The sequence below is a fragment of the Tubulanus polymorphus genome, chromosome 3 (assembly GCF_964204645.1).
Source record: "Tubulanus polymorphus chromosome 3, tnTubPoly1.2, whole genome shotgun sequence".
In the NCBI taxonomy this organism is placed as follows: Eukaryota; Metazoa; Nemertea; class Palaeonemertea; order Tubulaniformes; family Tubulanidae; genus Tubulanus; species Tubulanus polymorphus.
Window position 1 is genome coordinate 14,718,203 of NC_134027.1, and position 19,840 is coordinate 14,738,042.

General features: G+C 34.8%; 1 protein-coding gene across 3 annotated transcripts in view; it reads left to right on the top strand.

Annotated features, from left to right (window-relative positions):
• The first annotated feature begins 293 nt into the window (after window positions 1-293).
• LOC141902904 (histidine ammonia-lyase-like) overlaps window positions 294-19,840 on the top strand; it is a 93,348-nt gene continuing 73,801 nt past the window's right edge. For all 3 annotated transcript variants that reach the window (XR_012618976.1, XM_074790838.1, XM_074790840.1), the window contains exon 1: window positions 294-558. Coding sequence is in view for 2 of the 3 variants with exons in the window: in XM_074790838.1 (XP_074646939.1) it covers window positions 321-558 (238 nt within the window). In the remaining variant the exon portion in view is untranslated. The remainder of the gene's footprint in view (window positions 559-19,840) is intronic.

Consider the following 19,840-nt stretch of genomic DNA (forward strand, 5'->3'; position numbering starts at 1 on the left):
TTTCTTTTTTAGTATAGTGCGCGGATATTCTCACTCGGCACGATTCTTACTTGGCACGCAACAGATGCCAAGTGGGGAAATTCGCCTAAAGATGACCATGTTTCTGTGATCTAAAATCTAGATGATAGTGATCTGTAATCTATAAATGAAAGGCTTACTGGCATGTGCGCACACGATTGCTATATCAATACATGATAGTTATGGTAAACATGTCCTATGAACTTTGATTTAGAATTGTATTGATTAAGTGAATAGTTAACCGATAAGCTAGATATGATATGAGGCTTAGAAGACAGTAGCACACCATTTCGGTTGTAAGAATGAAGTTGTCAGTAAGGGTTAGAGGAGAATGGTTTGCTGTGCCCTGTAAAGGAAATGAAACTATTAAGTGGTTAGGAGATGAGGCGTTAAAAAGGTACTATAAATTACAACCGCAGAGTAGTCACGTGGCAAAAGCGGAACAAGTTCATGAGATAAGGAAAACTCGGGGAGCGGCACTATTGGACCCGGACGATTACGTCAAATCCATTCTTAATGATGATGACTTTGTCTCAGTTGGTAAGAAAAAGTATGATTTCAACATATATATATATATATATATATATATATATATATATATATATATATATATATATATATATATATATATATATATATATATGTACATATGAATACTCATGATTTGTTATTTCTGGTATCTCTGTGATAAGATAAGATATAATGGCATAGGTTCTTCTAGGGGTTAAGCGTGTATGCAAATGGTTGAATAGACTTATGCCAGTAGAAGGGAATATTATTACCAAGAGTTCCATATAAGCGATAATAAGGGTCCTTTGAAGACTTATTGTGGACGCAGCAACAAACATTTACAAATTAAATATTTTTATATATTGATTACAACCATGCGCTATTTAAAGAGAATGAATAAGTCGTTGTGTACTACATTATCCGTATTTGCGTTTGACAATGACATTAACAATTGTGAATATGGCTGTGTTCACATTAGGATTTCATTACGGTACCAAGTGTTTACACTTGGAAATTATTCGAAGCCTATTCGCGGCTTATTCAGTTCCGTACTGGAATACGCGGCTTATCAAGCACGGAATGCGATTCCGCGCCGAAAACCCGTTCTCAGACCGGAACTCAGTTGGCCCCGTATTTTCTGTAGTGCGAACGTAGATTCGGCGCTTAGTGGGTAGTATGAACGTAATTAGCTGTGTAAGCGCCGTATTTTGGTGAATTCGGCACCAACGAAGTACGGTACTTCGTAAGCGCTGAATCTAATGTGAACGCGGCTGCAAACTGCAAAGCAGTGGGTTTTCTAATTTAATGGGGTATACACTGAAAAAAACGTTTCCGGGGATTCGAAACTGTTATTATGATGAGACAAAATGAAGAATGTGTGATGAGGTGTGTGCTTGATTCTGATATTCTCGGAAACATCCTCTTTGGCACTAACATGTGTTGTGAACGAACGATAACTTCATTTCTGACCGGTTTCGTACATAACGGCTTCAAAATAGGATGGACAGTAAAAACACAAATGATATCTACTAATTCAGATATTATTCTATTTCTATCAAAATTTAACATGACATTACGAAGGTCCCTATTTCAAGATCAAAAGCAGGTGTTAAGTAGTCGAATTTGTTAGGACGTATACCTAACGAAATATTCGATGAACTCGACATCCACTCGATATCACAGTACCGACGTTGCTATGTCGAATGGACAGAACCACGAAAATACATGTGATGGAGTCCTTACGGACGGACATTGAGGGGAAATGTCCATACTACGTGAAGCGTTCTCAACGGCCTCTATTAGCAGGGCAGTCACCTCGTTGTGTTAGGCTATATGCTACCATGTTTAAACTTTAAGATCAAAACGTTATCACCCATCCATAGATTGATGCCCTTTGCCGCATGTATCTATCACAATCATTAAAGTGTTAAATCTATCAAAGACATATTCAATTCTAAACAGCGTATACATGTAGTAAGTTAAGAAATCAAATGTTTAATGACAGTCTCTAAAATATCAAGTTGCTTGGAATAGTAGCCTGGTTTCCTGGAACAGTTAAATTCGGTCGCTCGTCATCGGGGGCATGTTTTAACACGATGCGCGGACAGTGATGGATGAATTCTTAAACACTGTGCTGACCACACGAAGACCGCAGAAACAAGCTAATGATCTCTCTTTACAGTAATCAAAAGCACTTCAGTATCTCTTGAGTTTGTAATTCCTTGGGCAAATGAGATAACACTGAAAACGTCAGATTTTAAGATGTGAAGACAGCTAAAGACTCATTGAAATAAACCATAATTTCAAATATAACTGCTTAGCAGCGATAACGGGTTTCCGCCTTGCTAGATTGAATTTCGTACCGTGCCAAGATTTCACCGAAATAATTTCATAACGTACCGCTTTTTCGAAGGAGCCACCAGGGGTCAACTCACACTCACACGTTGAAACACATGGGCACGCCCTAAGTACTTATGTACCAAGTGTAGGTAAAATCACTTCGAGGAAAACGAAGATACAGTGTTACCATTCCCTAGAGGCAATCGTATGAACTAATTCAGCTGGTTAACATACTATACCTATGTATATGTACTCACACCAGGTTTTATGATATCTACACGCGAAAAACGGATGTAAGAATGAGTTTTCAAAATTTATGCCCCCTCGTGGTTAGAATGGTAACTAAATGTAAGGGTTCGTTGTATTTCATATCCAGGTAGATGTGTATCAATTTTCATAGAAATAATTTGATTCGCTTAGTAGATATCAGTGGTAATGCATTTCCAGCGATTTGTAGGTCGCGCTCCTGGAGAACCATTATGAGATAACTAGTCAAATCATAGATCAGTACAAGCGTCTCCTCGAGGGCTACTGACCACACATTGCAACCACGAATCTATCGCCAACAGTTAAGGCAGTAATAAAATCTAGGTTCCTTTCCTATATCGGCTATAACGGTTGTCGTTTTCATTGTTTTATGATTTTGTTTAAATCGTTTTTGTTATTTCAGCAGCGCATACCAACCTTGGTTAAGCGTGCGTGATCAGGCTTGAAATTGGTATTCATACGCGGCACAGTGCTGCGGGAAATTCAATTCATTCTTTATTGACACAGAATTTCACAATAAAACATTTACTTTCACGTTTTTAAAAAATTCTTTTAATTTTCTTTTACTTTCATTGGGTGCTTGCGTTAGCAGCAATTTGTAAAATCTCTGTATGAACATTTATATTTTTCAGTTTAAATATCTAAAACTTAAAAACCGCTTTTCTGTAAAATAAATTCCGAATTGAATTGAAGACTGGTTCCCTGTCTCTTCATAGAGCCAGGGGGTAGTAGCCTATGGTGGCAATAAACTTTATCGGATGATCGTAGTGGATTGTCGATTGAAGGAAATATAACTTAATCTTGCTTAATGTCTTTATTATTTTAAAAAGAAAAAACGTGGCTCATCAATTTTCGTGTTCGCTTCTCTTCACCTGGAGTCACTCGAGTTAGTCACGTTTTTTCTTTCGGCTGTAAATTTTTTCTATGCAAAATCGTGTCCACACAATCCGATAAGTAATCTCGCAATTATCAACATGATGATAGATTCCTTAGAAAATCCTTCAATAAAATATTCTTTTTCTTCCAATGTTTCAGGTTCTATGTTATACATATTATTAATTATTTCATCAAATGATATATGATTCATTCTTGGGTAAAATCTCTTATGTAATAATTCATCTCCAGTTTTTATATCAATTGGTTTTATTTTATCACCATTTTGGTTAATCAAACTATGATCTTCAGTAAAATCTACAACCCCTAATTTAGTTCTAACTCTATAAATCTTTTTATTTGTTTTATGTCTAATAATATTTTTTAATTTTTTCCATCCATTTTTTGTCCAAACATCTATTAATCCATTTATTTGTATTAATTCTTTTTCACCATATGAAATATAAAGTTCAATTATGTTAAGGAATTATTTCTGAAATTCTCCTTATTGATATTTTATTATTGTATTTTAATAATATTTGAGTATCAGCTGTTACAGAATCAAAATATAGTATTTCAATATGTTTCTCCCCAAAAAAGTGGTTGTAGAACATTATAATAAAAATCATAAATTGATAATTTTGATACTTCTAAAACACTTGAACCTATAAAAATTGGTTAATTAAATTTCATTGACGTTCTTTTTAATTTTACTGCTGTTAAATTATCTCCAAACCTTTTATTTCCTAAGTGTCTAGGGCTTGATTGTGGGTGTCTCAATCGTTCAGAATTATCTAATAGCTCAATATCATTTTTATTTCTAACATTTTCACATGTTTTCCCATAAAAACTATTATTCATTAATTATAAAAAAAAAAATCTCTTTCAAAATCTGTTTAAGATATTGTTCTCTGTTGAGTATTGAATTCTATATATTTTTCTAAACACTTTGATTGATTAAATTCATCATATCTATGTACTTTTTTTAAATTTCATTCCTTGTTTTAGATAAAATTTTAACATTCTATAATGAACAATATAATTATATTTATCATTTTATGTTAGTATTAATTCTTCTGTAAAAACACGATCTATTTTCTGATATTCACTTGGATGACCATCATCAACGGCTAAATGTTCTGGGCAATAAGGTAAGTTTCTTGTTTTAAACTTTATGTTATCAGGATATTCTAAATCAACTACAAAGAAATAACCAATTGGAGCATCATCTTCTAAACTCAAACTGCGCTTTCCCAAATAGTTTTATCACCATTTTCAACTTCTCTTAATATTTACTTTTTATATGGTTGAGGTTGCATCATTGCCCAACCATATAAATTATTGGCATCAATACATAATTATCGATATTCATCATTCGCTTTAAAATACCTATCAGCCATGACCCCACTAATTCCACCTCTAATAGTTTTTTCAAATAATAATACCATATCTGGTTCTTTAATAAATCTAATTCTACATTTGTATATTTCAAACCGCATTGCCAGGTTAAATCAGGACTTGAATAACAATAACAAGGATCAACATTAAAATGATTTTAACTAACTTCTCTAAACTTTTCAAATATATCAGCCGATATCATAAAATCTGGTTTTAAATATAAATCAACTAATTCGCCATGATTTTTAAAATTGAAATGATTCCATATATTCAATGTTTTATTAAAAATTTCATCTTTCACGTACTCATTTTCTTAAATTTATCATAAAATTGTTTTTTCAATAAATTTGTTTCTTTGAAATCATCATGTGTTTTATAAAATGAATGAGGTATTGCGCCTTTATATCTTAATAATTTGAAGTCGTCTTGTTCATCTGGATAATAATAACGCGTTATTATAAAATCATTGTCAACTAAACTTTTTGCTAAATTATCTAATACACTTGCTAGATATCTACACGAGTCTAAAAATCTAATGCAACCAAATTGAAATGAAATATTATTTTCAGATGTCTTAGCTAATAGTTTAAAATCATATTTTCTAACATTTGCATCATTTATAGCATTACATTCTTTTAGTTCTTGATTGATGACACCCAATTTTCCTGATAGTTGTTTTATAAATATTTGGGTATCATAGCCTGATAAATTATGAAATAATATTGGTACGAAGTTAAATATCTTACCTTGTAAGTTACAATCTTCATGAGCAGCTCCATGATATTTTGAATCTAGATGATCATGATCTTTAACTTTTTTATCAAATGAATAAAAACGTTTTAACAGTAACAACAATGAGTTGCATAATTAAAATCAACTTCATCTTCTTTGGTCATAATTATTTTTTTATTTTTATTTAATAATTGTGAAAAATCACTTTCTAATTCAATTATTTTATTACACATTCATTTACTACATCTTCACCTCTAAAAGAAATATGTTGACTTTCATACAATTCAGGATAATTTGATTTTATATAAATTCCGTACGCAGCAGCTCTTTGGTGAACTTTTTTAATTGTACTTATAATTGGTGGGTCTTGTACTGTGTTTTCATTAAGTTCATTTCCCTTATCCATTGATTTTAAAATTTGTTTTATTTTTCTTTTCTATCTTGGTCAGTTAATTCTGTATTCAACGATTCAAAATCTCCATATATTACAAATGGAACAATATTTTTGAATTTATGATTAGTCATTTCAACTTATAATCCTTTTCTGTTGGCATTATTAATTTACAAAATCTTTTACTAAATAATAATAATAATTCTTTTATTAATGCATTCTCTGTCATAAATTAAGACAAACATTTTCTACAGGGTGTCCCATTAATTACTATACATAAAGAACTGCCTGTATCCTCCACATTTCTCAATGAAATGTTTCGATTTTCCACCAAAGGATAGAATGTAACGGTACTTTTTGATTATTATCATGGTTGCTATGGTAATTTGCTTAGTGATTTCCTAGCAACTGATTACATTGTTGTAGGGATTTTGTGTAATTTCGATTTAGAATAGATCACTTTTAAATCATGTGTATGTCAATGAAACAAAAAGCCTAGACTGTATGCTGTTTTTTTAGGAAACCAAATCTTTCTGTCAGTCTGAATCACCGATTTTGGAGTTAAAAATCCCTATCTGATTGCAGAGAAGCCACTTAATGTCATCAAGTGAGCTGTCTGTTGTCTACTAGGTGTGATCTTTTGATTTGCCATACAGTAGGTCATCCAATGGGCCTATAATCGGGCCACACTTTTTGACAAAAAAGGAAATGGTGACTATGAATAGAGCCGGCTATCATACGATGCCGATTCAGTACTCCATTACAAAACTGTGTAGATGTCTAGAGGAAGTCTCAATCCAGTGTGGTTCCAACAGAATGGTGTGCAATGTTTTACAGCACGCAAAACAATTGATGTTCTGCATAGGCATTTTGGTCACAGTATCTCAGCGCTGCAAACTGTGCTACTGGGCCCTATACTCGCCTGACCTAAATCCACTGGACTTTTACTTGTGGGGCTACTGCTGAAGGACACAGTGTACTAAAACAAACCAAAAACTATTGATGATTTAAAGAGAAACGTCTGCAATAACACAGATGATTGGCAACGTACAGAGAAATTTCAACAATAGACTGAATCATGTGATAAAATTGACAGCTTCTCTCATCTAGTATATTTTGTAAACTAATTGGATTTTAGTAAAGTAATTTTTTTGTGGTGAAAAGTATTATTGTAATCCATCTATCCTGGAGATTTGGCTGATATATCTCAAGCGGTTTGAAAATGACAGGCAGTTTTTTATGTATAGTAATTAATGGGACACCCTGTACATAGACAAATTTTATGATGGTGATCACTTCCTGTTTTAAAGAATAAATCTATTTGTTTTAACCACATATAATGTTCATCTTCATCTTTTTTGTAGTATAATAAATTTATAACATTTTAATCATAATAATGTGTCTCTGGTAGTAGCATTAATTCGAATACATTTATTTTTAGATTATTAACTTTTTCTATTTTAGGTATCAGTTTAATAGTTACTTGGTATTGTTCAATTTTATATACTGATTCGTACTTCCGATAATCTGTTACTCAACAAACATTGTCCATAGTTGGGTGTAAACAACTAATCATTGACCATAAAAAAACATTTATTATCTTCATTTTGAACTTTTATAACTGCTTTTGTTGCAAATGGTAATTTAATATAAGATGATCCTTCAATATCCTTGTCGGTTGTAAAGTTTGAATCATTTGTAAACATTTTATTACTTTTTGATGTTTTATTTCTTTTTATATTATAGATATTTAAATCTAAAAATATAATTTCATTCAATGATAAGCCCGAACCCTCCAAGTATCTTTCTTCAATACGCCTTTAAATTCATTAAATATTTTTTCTAACTTCTCTTTTATTTGTATTTTTGAAATCATTTCTTCAGAGTTTGTTTGAATATTATAATCAATTTTTTTCTGACTTGATAAAGCTAACTTTTCCAGAGATACTAATTTTTGGATATTCAATATCTGTAACAAAGTCAATTATTTTTGCCATTATTTAATATATTAACTATAATTTTCGATTGTTGTTCCTTTAAAAAATCTAAATAATAGCTGCCGGCCAAATTTTACTATGTAGTGTTTCTAAGATTTCAGTTGTATCTTTTTTGTCTAGTGAAGCAATATAATTTTCAATATTACCCATATAAGATTCATTCAAAATAGATTTAGTTTTCTAATAGATTTTTTTACTTGTTGAGGTTTATCATCAAAATAATCTGTTCCTAAAATATTTTTACTTGAATTTTGTTGATGTTTTTATGACTCAACATGTCTATCATAATTCATTTTTCTGATAGGCGGCATCATGGCCTAACCACCACTTGAACTCTGCATCTATTTTGACCAGTTCACGCATTGCTGACGTTTGGCTTGACATTTTGGGTTCGAATGGGCTCATATACGTAACCATCCATAAGAACGACTGGAAGACTTTTACGTTCTTTGGAGCTTTCATCAATAAGATGGCTCAAACTTTCTCAGGGTCTGGGCGTGCCCCATCGCCGTCGAATATTACTCCGAAAAAGCCTACACTAGACTGTCCTATTGCGGTCTTATCGAAATTAAATATTAGTCCTTCTTTTCGTGCTACCCTCATCATGTGATGTAGATTCCTATCATGTGTCTTCTTGATACCGACCAAACGGGCTATTGAAAGTCGTGAGAAAACTTGTAAACTCTCGTCCGGCATGACGGACCAGTACCCATGTTTGGTATCTAGTTTAGAAAATACCTTGCTGCCAGAAAGTCTTAGCCTCAACTCTTCCAGAGTGGGTGTGACGTGGTGGCATCTTCTTATCGCCTTATTCTAATCCTTAGGGTCAAGGCAAATCCTTAGATTCCTATTTGATTTTCTTCTTTACGCGGGGGACCTTACCCATTCAGTCGGTTCGGTGACCTTCGTTATAACCCCTTGGTTTTTCATGCCGTCTAGCGTTTCTTTCATCTCCTCACGAAGTCTTATTGGTTGACGACGGAAAGGGTTTATCACTGGAGTTGCGTCTTTGCCAATAACGATGCTATACTCGCCCTCAAACTCGCCGATTCCTTCGAATCTGTTGGGATTCAACTTCCGTAAGTCATTCCTGTTATTTATCGGTGGGTCTATGACCTGTCGACTTGTGAATAGGTCGTCTTTTCGTACCTCGCATTGGGGCGTCACCAGCTTCATATCACGACATGTAGGAAGTCCTAAAATGGCTGGTCCATCAGTCACATAAAAGTTTGTAGGGACTGTAATCGCTTCCCGCGTACATAGTATCAAGCATATACCGTATCATATCAGTCTAGTGCCTCCATAAGCTGTTAAAACCGTACCATTATTCTTCAAGCCCTTAGGCAGTCAATTGGCGTGTACTTTCGTCGGAAACATGCGTCTATATAGTCGCATGGGAAGCAGGTGACCTTGTGCTCCGGTGTCCACCTTTGCAGTCAAAGTCGTACCACTGTTTCTTCCGATGCTGATGCTGATAGTGGCATAAACCTCATCGCGGTTGCCTGACGGTCGTCTTTCTGTTACCTAGTTAAAGTTCAGTGTTTCAAACTCGTCGTATTCTGTGTTTTCTAGTGCATGTACTGTCTGTGATGTAATGGTACTACGATTTCCACCACTTGTAATGGGACAACCACCTCTACCACTGTTATGTCACCTCTCACTAAATGGTGTGCCGCTGGATCTTCTATGTAACTGGATCCAATCGCCGACCTGCCTCTTCCTTATGTAGATATTAACTACTTACACTTCTATCTGGTATGATCAAGCTTTTCTTTGTTTTCTCTCTACTGCTTACGCCATCTATTCAGCTTTATCTCCCCAACTCTCTTTTAGTACTCTCTCTCATATAGTCTCTTTTTTACTGTCTTTTGTACTCCCTTTTGTGCTCTCTTTTGTACTCTCTTTTGTACTCCCCTGGACCAAGAACCTTATATACTATTTGGTTCATTCTTTACATTCCTATACCATGACCATACCCGCTTCTACAATCACCCTATTTGGTATTATCAATCCCTGCTACTTCCATTCTACTCCCTCCTGTACTATACTAACCATCCCTTAAAAAACCTTACATATTAAGTATAGTTACTCATTGCTGTTCTTACTTGTCAATATACTCCCTCCTTGTAATTCGAGCCATTTGCCTTCAGTGTGCGCACCAGCACATATCTAGTGTGCGCTATCGTGCTCACACACTATCTTTTCCATACATTTAAAACCCTATAACTATTGCTTCTACAGTGACCTCTGAAATATTTGTTGTGATTTTTTATCGGGCTTGCGTGAGCGGCATACCATTTATTTTACCACATGTGTTGCATTTTGTGTCTTTGGCAGGATATCATATATATGCTTGCTGCCGCAGAAGCTGCAATCTTTATAACTGGGTCGATGTTTGTGGTTTCTTCTACTGGGAATACTGCAATCTTCATAACTAGGTCGATTTCTATGGTGATTACCGTTTTTTTTCTTTGATGCTGTTGACTTCGGTGTGGCATGGCATACTTTTCTTCAACTTCTGACACCAAGTAACGATTTTATGCCCAGCAATCAACAAAGAGACGATTATCATGGATTGTATCAGAACTTTTATTCAACATGACTGTACACAATAGCTGCAGTACCGGAAGAGGCTGCAGTACTCGAGAGCCCTTATCAGGCTACGATAACGATTCGATAACCACGGGGGACCGTATCCCAATACACGTCTACTAATAACATTGCAAAATCCATAGGTATCAAGGCCAGGGATCGTGGAAACCTGTCATAACTCATGACTTTATGGATTCCCCACACACAGAATGAATGATCCGAACGAAATAAACTTATAAAATACTACTTACTCAAATTTATACAACTTTTATTTCACAATGAAAAGATAATGGAGATATCTTATGTAAATTCAATGGTAATTTCATTATTTATTATTTACGGTTTACAAACATGAATAGGTAAAACATATTTGCATTGTACATATTCATAGATAAACGCTTCATTTCATCTAATATGCCGAGTAGAGTATCGTGATGGAGAAGAGTATCGGAGTATGATGGATTCAGTCGATTGCAATCTGAAACTCTCACGACTCCCAATCACTTATGTTGATAGCAAATTAAGTTGTACTAGTTTCGTGCACATAAACACATGTAATATGTTTTAACAAACACCTTAAAACTATCAAATAAATTGCCCATGGGCAACTTGTGGTTTACCTTGAAAGCTAGATGTTTGGAGTTAGGGCATTGCTTGAAAAATCTTTTTAATTCGTGACTTCAAAGTTCTACAAGTTTATATTGTATTTTTTATTTTTTCTAAGAATTATTTTATAGTCAGATAAGACCAAAGATATACATACGTTTATGGTCCACGTACAACATTTCATAAGGTAAGGCGCGGCAGGGAAAGTATTTTATATTTTCAAAAAAACATTTTTCACAATATGAATAAATGTTCAAATAAAGTTCATATGATGTCACATATCAGAGGGTGGCTGAATACTGGACTTGTAAACCTCTTCCAATGTATGGCCGGGGAAGCTAAAATACCGGTACAGCTCAGAAATGGGCGTATTAGATCGTTTTAAATCCTGGAATTTACCACTACAATATTCGGACCTCGACCTAAACCCATATTTTCCGCTTAGTATTTTCAGGTCACAAGAAATTACAATATATTACATTCTACAATCTATCTTTATTCTATCAAACAGAAAACACAGCGCTCATCTACTGCCTCGATTATTCAGCCTATTTTCATGTCAAACGTGCACGGACCAAGCAGCGTTACAGCATCACTACGCAAGAGCTAAGAATTTTCCCGCCAAAAACAGTTTTTCGCAGAATATTAACCAAGTTGACCATTGTCATCGAACGTAGGTTCGCCATGTCTTCAATCGCATCGATTATACGTTGTTTAAGCCGAGAACCAATGAAACAAATGCTCACATGAAAAAACTTACCGCAATTTAAATGAATTGGCTCAATGCCAACTTCATATCGCTGACAATGGTAAACCAAAAACGTAATCGTTAAACGGGAGATCAAGATTGGAGTCCGGGAGTTTTCTTCTTAAGAAATTGAGAGTTGGTTCCAATGGTATATTTGTACACAAGGAAACAGCGGCGAAAGATATAAAACCTAACTTTTGGATTTGATATGTTGATGACATTCTGTGCTTAGTTTCTAATGATTTTGATCTTACCTCTTTTATCGACTTCATCAACTCCCAATATCCCTCTTTGAAATTCACTTTTGAATGGGAACAAAGTGACCAAATTCCGTTTTTAGATGTTCTAATTCACAATAAATATTCTCATTTGATTTTCTCAGTTTACCGTAAACATATCAACGTCGAGGCATACCTTCACTTCTTTTCGTTTACTGCTAAATAAATCAAAATTGGTCTCGCTCAAGGCCTCTTTCTCCGTGCATTACGGACCTTCATGGAAACCTTCCTTTCGGCTGAATTTGACATATATCTAACTCACTCAGAAAATTGGTTTACCCTGATCACATTTTGAAAATCGCTATTTCTAAGGCTAAACGAACTTTCTTCAATTCTAAACCCCCAGAAAATAAAAAACACATTTCAGAAATAATTGTAGTTCCGTATGTACCTGTTTTGGAAAAGTTTCGTCACTCTCTCCCTTTATTGAAAAAACAAATTATTTTCACGTATGAAAACAAAATTAGTAAGACTTTTGTAAAAAACAATCAATCTAAACCTTTGGACTGCGGAGTTTACAAAATTCCTTGTTTTGGCTGTGATAAAATTTACTTTGGAGAAACTGGTCGTGAATTAAAAACTCGAATTTCGGCACAAAAAGGATATTATAAATCAAAAACCGGCTAGTGGCGTAGCCAATCACGTTTGGAACACTGGTCATCGTTTTAATTTTGATAAAGCCGAAATCATTTATACTTCCAGCAATTACACTAAACGCCATATTGTTGAGTCTGCCCTTATTACTCGTCACTCAGATATAAGTACCAATTTAGATAATGGCTTTTCTCCACACAATACCCTTCTTCCTAAGTATATAACTTCATGCCTTGCCAAACATTAAATTACTTACTCACTCACCAATTTACTCAATTAACCTGTTCTCCTCTGTATATATACCCCTGTTTTTAGTCTATATCTTACACCTGACGATGATCTCTAGGGTGAGATCGAAACGTCGTGTTTATTATATATTTTAGATTGTTCGAATAAATAAATTCTTGATTTTAAATTCTTTTAATCTGTAGATAGTGGGTTTTGATATAAAAATCTTTATTTGTAGTTTCCCAAGTAGATATCTTCGTATTAAATTATTGAGTTAGTTCGCGAAAGCCTTACGTTAATTTCTGCGAAATCCCTCAGTCAGGCCCGTGCTATCTCGAATTGACTATTGTAACAGTCTGCTTGCTGGCATTTCTAATGATGACATGCAGAGTCTTCAAAGGCTTCAAAACTGTGCTGACTCGTTCCTTTACCAACACGTTCTCACATTACTCCCCCACTGCGAGAATTACACTGGTTGCCGGTTAAAGTATCGACCTCAAAGTTCTCATGTTGATTTTTAAGGCCCTCACAGATCGTGCTCCAGTGTGAGCTTTTCGAGTATTACAAACCAGCATCTTCTCTTGGATCCTCTGAACAATCCGAACTGGTTGAACCATCCTTCTCGCAAATTTTGAAAGAGCTTTTACGAGTGAAGCACAGAACTCCATGAGTTCTACATCCGCTGTTCTCAAATTTACGATGAATGAATTTGAATCCATTATTATTATCATGATTATGATTATAATGATTTTCATGAATCATCATTGTTATTATTTCTCATTTAGAAGCTGCAGCATCAAGCAGTGTCTGAGTTCACATTTAATTACTTTTCGTACTGCATCTTTTCACAAATTAAAATCCAATATTGATAAAATTGAGTCCTGTGTTTTAAAAAACATGGCAAAAGGTTTTAAAGACTTTGAACCTGTCGGCGATAGATATACGCGCTGCGTCACTGTATCTCACTGTATCTCACTTTAGGTTATGGTTCTGAATATGGTTGAGGTCTAGTCACGTAGCAAACAGAATCACAAGATCTTTCTCTTACTCGTAACCTGAAGACGATTCGTCCAAATCATGACACGAATGATTCAGTCACTGTCAATGTTCTGAATCAAGAAGAGAATTTCCAGTAAATAAAACTTTTTGAATAATAACCAGTTATCATAAACAGTGTAACGGTTTTGTGTACTTACTATCATCACTTCTGGAATTTATGGCAGGGATTAGTAATTTCTTTAGGCCAAGTGAAATGGGAAATTCCATTCTAAGATCCTTTGCAGTTGACAATATGAGCGCTTTCCTGCTGTCTAGGTCTTCACGTTCTAAATATTCAATAAATGCATCCTTCCGTTGTTCGATTCGTACTGAAAAAGCAACAACAAAAATATTTCTTAAAAAGGAGTCGACGTGAGTCAGCGTGATATTCTAATGAAACTGCTTGAATAACATCTTCGAAAGATTGATGATTAGAATTTTAAGTCTCAACACATAAATATTCGAATACACAAGTTTAGAAACTAAAAGTTTAATAATTCCATTATTTCTAAGAATTTATTTAAGAATTTACGTTGATCGATTTTGCCCCTAGAGGATATTGGAACTAAGAATACTTTTGAAAGGATCCATTTTAAAAGGTATATATGAAACATTCTCTTTAATTGACCAAAATTTATTGAGGACTTAATCACTGACTTTCTATAGATAATGAACTATCCAAAGATTAACGCGATAAAATTCGTTGGCTCGTTATTATCAGCCTGCTTTTTTACCAAGCTTCGCGAATATAAACGATAATGTTGCCCTTTTTACAGAAATCTTGACGTATCAAACCATAGATAAATAATACTGAAAAAATTCCTACATTAGGCCACCAAATAGAATCCTGTTTCTCGAGCGGGGCAATCACCAGTGAGGTAGGGAATTATCTTTATTTATAATAAAAATACATTTTGGGTATACTTGAGAAAATGGGTAGGTTGCCGTAAATACTTTTTACTAGACTAAATTTTTAGTCGGGAATATGATTAACAGCTAGTAAACCACAATAATAAAAGGACATTGATGGGTTTATACAATTGATTATAGAAAAAACTATGTTTTGAACATATTTCAGGGATTTCCTGGAATTTTACAATCAAAGGTCACCATCAATGTCCGATTAGCAAAGTTGTCTGAGCATGGCTGCACCACTTCCAGAATCAAATTGTTAATCCGATGTAATAATATATCTTTTTATGATGTTGATCTCAGTGCCGACATCACGATTTGATTAAAAAGAAAAAAATATTTACGAGAATGGAGAGTTTTGTCGGTCGGCCGCATATTTTTGAAAAAAAGTTATTTCACTCAAAATTTTGAAAAAGGGTCCGTAGGCAATTATATTTTATTCTGAAAATTATTATTTGAAACGACGAAATATCGGGTCGGTCGGGCCCGAGAAACAGGATTTTCTTTTGCTACAGCCTTACTTTTCTCTATAATCAAACGGTTTTCCATCGAAACAGTGTTTCATTGGAATTGTAATAGTTAACATAAGCTAAAAAAAATTGGACTTTGTTTCTCCACCTGCTCTACCCACCCAGAAGTGACCGGGCAGGTGTTTTTTCATTTATTTAAAAAAAAACACAGATTTGTGGAAATACTGCACCTGACAGGCAGGATTTCGTTTTTATTAAAAACAAATTGATGTAACTATTATTGAATGAAGAAGATGGCAGGGAAAGATCCGAGTCATGACCAACTGACTGCATATTAATGTTTTCAAATGACATATTGTCACCGGTACCACTATTAGTGAACACTATTAGTGAATTTAGTCACGGAGACGGAGTGGGCGTTCCCCCTCATTTAACTGTGTTTCTATTTTATGCAAATACGTTTGTACGAGGCAAAATAGTTCGATGCTATCAGTCTTTAGTAAAAAAATAACCCAACACTCAACTCCGTGGCCACAAGTGTGAAAACGAAGTTCCAACATACATGGTAAACCAAAGTATATTTTTCTAACATGAAATACGTTACGGGAAACCAATAGGGTCCTAAAGATTTTGTGTGGACTCAACAGCATTATGTTCAATTCAATCACAGTGAATAATAACGGCCTTGAACCTTCACTCCATAAACTATGGCTACTATCGCGTGTCTCTCCGATGGATTTTTCCCAATTCATGTACAATGGATAATAAATATCAGCTCAAATTAAGTTTTATATTCACCCGGCAGCCCGGATTTTATTCTTAAATTCAATTCACACCTGCTTTTCGAAGGGACCCGGATTTATCATTTGTGATTAGCATTATAAAGCTGCATATTGAAGTTAATTAATGTTAGTTGAGTATACACGTGGTTAAGTTTGGTTTCAAAGTTGTTATAAGTCCATAATTATTCGTGCAATATGCAAGTTATAGTAAATTCTTGCTGATACACTCTCGCTCAACTTAATCGGCGAACCGTAGGTTTGCCTATGCAAACGGTTCCTGAACTTCGCTGAAAAAGCTGAATCACTGAAACGCTGAAACGCTGAAATAAAAACGCTGAAATTTCAGGGAATTTCCGAAAAACGCCGAAATTTCAGGGAATTCCCGAAAAACGCTGAAATCGTGCTAGGTACCAACAATACACGTTTTGAAATATTTTCCGGGCCGGTGTCCGCTGCCGAGTCCTGAACCGTGTTTTAGTCTCTACCTTCGGTTACAGAGACATGCATGGACAGTATGTGTGGAGTATACTTCTAGAGGCCACTTGTTGGACAAATTAATTCGCTTGAAATCCGGATTTTTAATGCATACAGGCAGCATAATGAGGAAAACCCATTCACAAACCGTGCAAGCTAACTTAAACACTATGCTCAATATTCCCTGCAAGACGCAAAATATCTTATTTGAACGTTCATGTATAAAACATGGAGCAACTTTTCTTTTGTCAACACGTTGATGGGCGACGGACTATGTCACTATGGTATTCTCTGAAGGAGGTAAATTAAATTTGACAGCTAGTTATATAAATGATGCAGCTTTTGGACAAAAGGGATCTAACTAAATTTCTTTTTAATTCACTGTGGAATGGAATGGAATGGATTGACGCCAATGGCATGCAGTAGGCCCCTACATATGGGTCATACTGATTAGCGTCAACCAATTAATCTAAATCGGGCTAACCATTCAACAACTGTGAATAATTTATTTGCTGTGGCGTGATAATAATTAGTTTTTTTGAAGAAATGACATACCAACTGTTAGAAAAATGTACCGATTCTTATTTTTAGACTACTACTGAATCTATAAAAGGAGGAGTCATAGATAAAGTTGATTTGCTTAGCTGGTGACACTTCTTGTCAAGTACATCATCTCAAGTACTGGGTGTTTTGTAAGTTTAATTTCAGTATTTATTTACTAAGTGCTGTTCTCTCGGACCTCAGTGCTTTCAAACTAGGCCCACCCCATAGGCTATATAGTCCAGGGTGCATTAGCCACTATTCTTTTATATCCCACTAAAATGCACCTTTTTCTATTTTTAGATTCAGGCTTAGAATGTGCAAATTTTTTGAGATACTGAGAAATCAGATGGCACCAGTAAACTTCAACTGCGAAATTTGCAGCAGGATAGCTAACCGACACAATTTTTAAAAATAAAATGGCTATTCGAATGCTATTTCAATAATAACTTGATTCAACCAGAGAGAAATAAGTCAATTGCGGATGTACAGTACACCCACTTTTCTTCCCTGTTTCCTGGTACCAAATTTTTAGTCTTAAGCTAAGCGATATTCTAAGGTATACTAGTGGATTTCATTAGAATATGAAGCAATGGAACCAGAATTCTAGCCAGAGTTAAGCGAACTATTGATTCTGATATAATGTAAGAACTGATTTCCTTTGTATACTCTTGCAGAATGTGTTATGTTTTATTTCAAGCTGTTAAATAATATAGTTAGACAAATGTCCAATTATTGGATCTTTCTTGTTGACTCGTTTAATTTTGTGAGTTAAGAGTTCCAGTCAATCCACAATGTGCAGTGCCTAGCCTTCATCTACACTAAAGCCAAGCCTGTGTATGGGAAAAAAATATCGTTCGACTCCTATAGGCCAGACACATCAAAGCATGCAATACATTGCAGATAGTAGTCTCCGGCAAGTCGAAAGAGAAAGTAAACCAGGTTTTACCCCGTACCCTACCCGGGAACAAAGACACTTAAAGATTCCTTCCTCCTTGTAGAAATTGTAGAAATATGGCACCCAATTGTAGCAATGCTAAGTACAGTATACTATGACGGTTGAACCTTTATTAACGAATTTCAATGACACCGAAAATAGAATCAAAATAATCATTAGTTCCATGCTAGCACTTAATTTGGGTTATCAGGTTCAGCCTAACTGTACTTTCATTCAGCTACAACTTGCATGAGACTTGGCAATGATAAGTTGCAAGAAATCACCAAACATAAGAAAAAATATTGTGAATTAATATTACTGTGATTAAGAATTTATTCAAATGAAGTGATAACTTCATTGTTAGATCGTACCGGTATATGCACATAAAACTATGGCAAAAAACACATCTAACAATCTACGCAATCGATCAAGTCGATCATGACGACGACCTTAAGGCATGTCTCTGTAACCGAAGGTAGAGCATAAAACACGGTTCAGGACTCGTCAGCGGACACCGGCCCGGAAAAAATTTCAAAACGTGTATTGTCGGTACCTAGCACGATTTCAGCGTTTTTCGGGAATTCCCTGAAATTTCGGCGTTTTTCGGAAATTCCCTGAAATTTCAGCGTTTTTATTTCAGCGTTTCAGCTTTTCAGTGTTTCAGCTTTTTCAGCGAAGTTCAGGAACCGCTATGCAAACGGTCTGGTGAAGCAGTTTTCATTGAAAATTAGTGTATCGGTGTGTCCGCAAGGCACAAACATTGGCTGTTGGACCAATAGTGTTGATATTCGGTGTCAATATATGTATTATATTGTTTTCTTCTAATCCGCTGTTCATTGACGATCATGTCATGTGATTATAATGAATAAACAAACTTGAAACTTGAAACTTGGTTTGGCTTAATGAGTTCTCACATTTCACAGTGATCGAGTAATTTTTATGGGACTTATTCTTGAAAAACACGTAAAAACCCTGCTTTGGCACTAAGTAATGGCACGTTTTCACATATTAGAATTTGCATACTTGGAATTGAAATATATAAAAGTTCAATCCTTTCTGGAAGTGTTGCCGTTATAGCACCCCGATGTTCAGCGCTAAAAAGGGAGCTAGGGAACTAGATCTGAGGTAGAGCGCAAGCGAGGTACCTTAAAATGAAAGTAGAAACAGTTCCAATATAATATCCGTAAAACGACATTTATTTTTCAGATCAGGAAGCAGAATGTGTATAATATGATATGTGATTATAATAATATATGATAGTGATTATGATAAGTAATAATATTAAAATGTAGTAAGGCCTATAATAAAGAATGATCAGCTTTAGAATTATTTACAACCGGTTGGTTTCACATTTCAGACTATTCTTATACGTTTTAGAAATATCTATAGACAAATATAACCCGTGCACGGTTAGTACCACTAAATTTCTAAGACTTAAACTGACAATCGTTAATGTCCGAGAAGTACCTAGTTAAATCTATTTCACAGGACACTTCGTGATAGTTATCAGAGATATCCATTTCTAGCTGACGAATGCTAAATATAAAAAGTCTTAGAATTGATAACTGTTTAATTACGATTTACACTAATGGACGAATATTGATAGTAATCTTAAC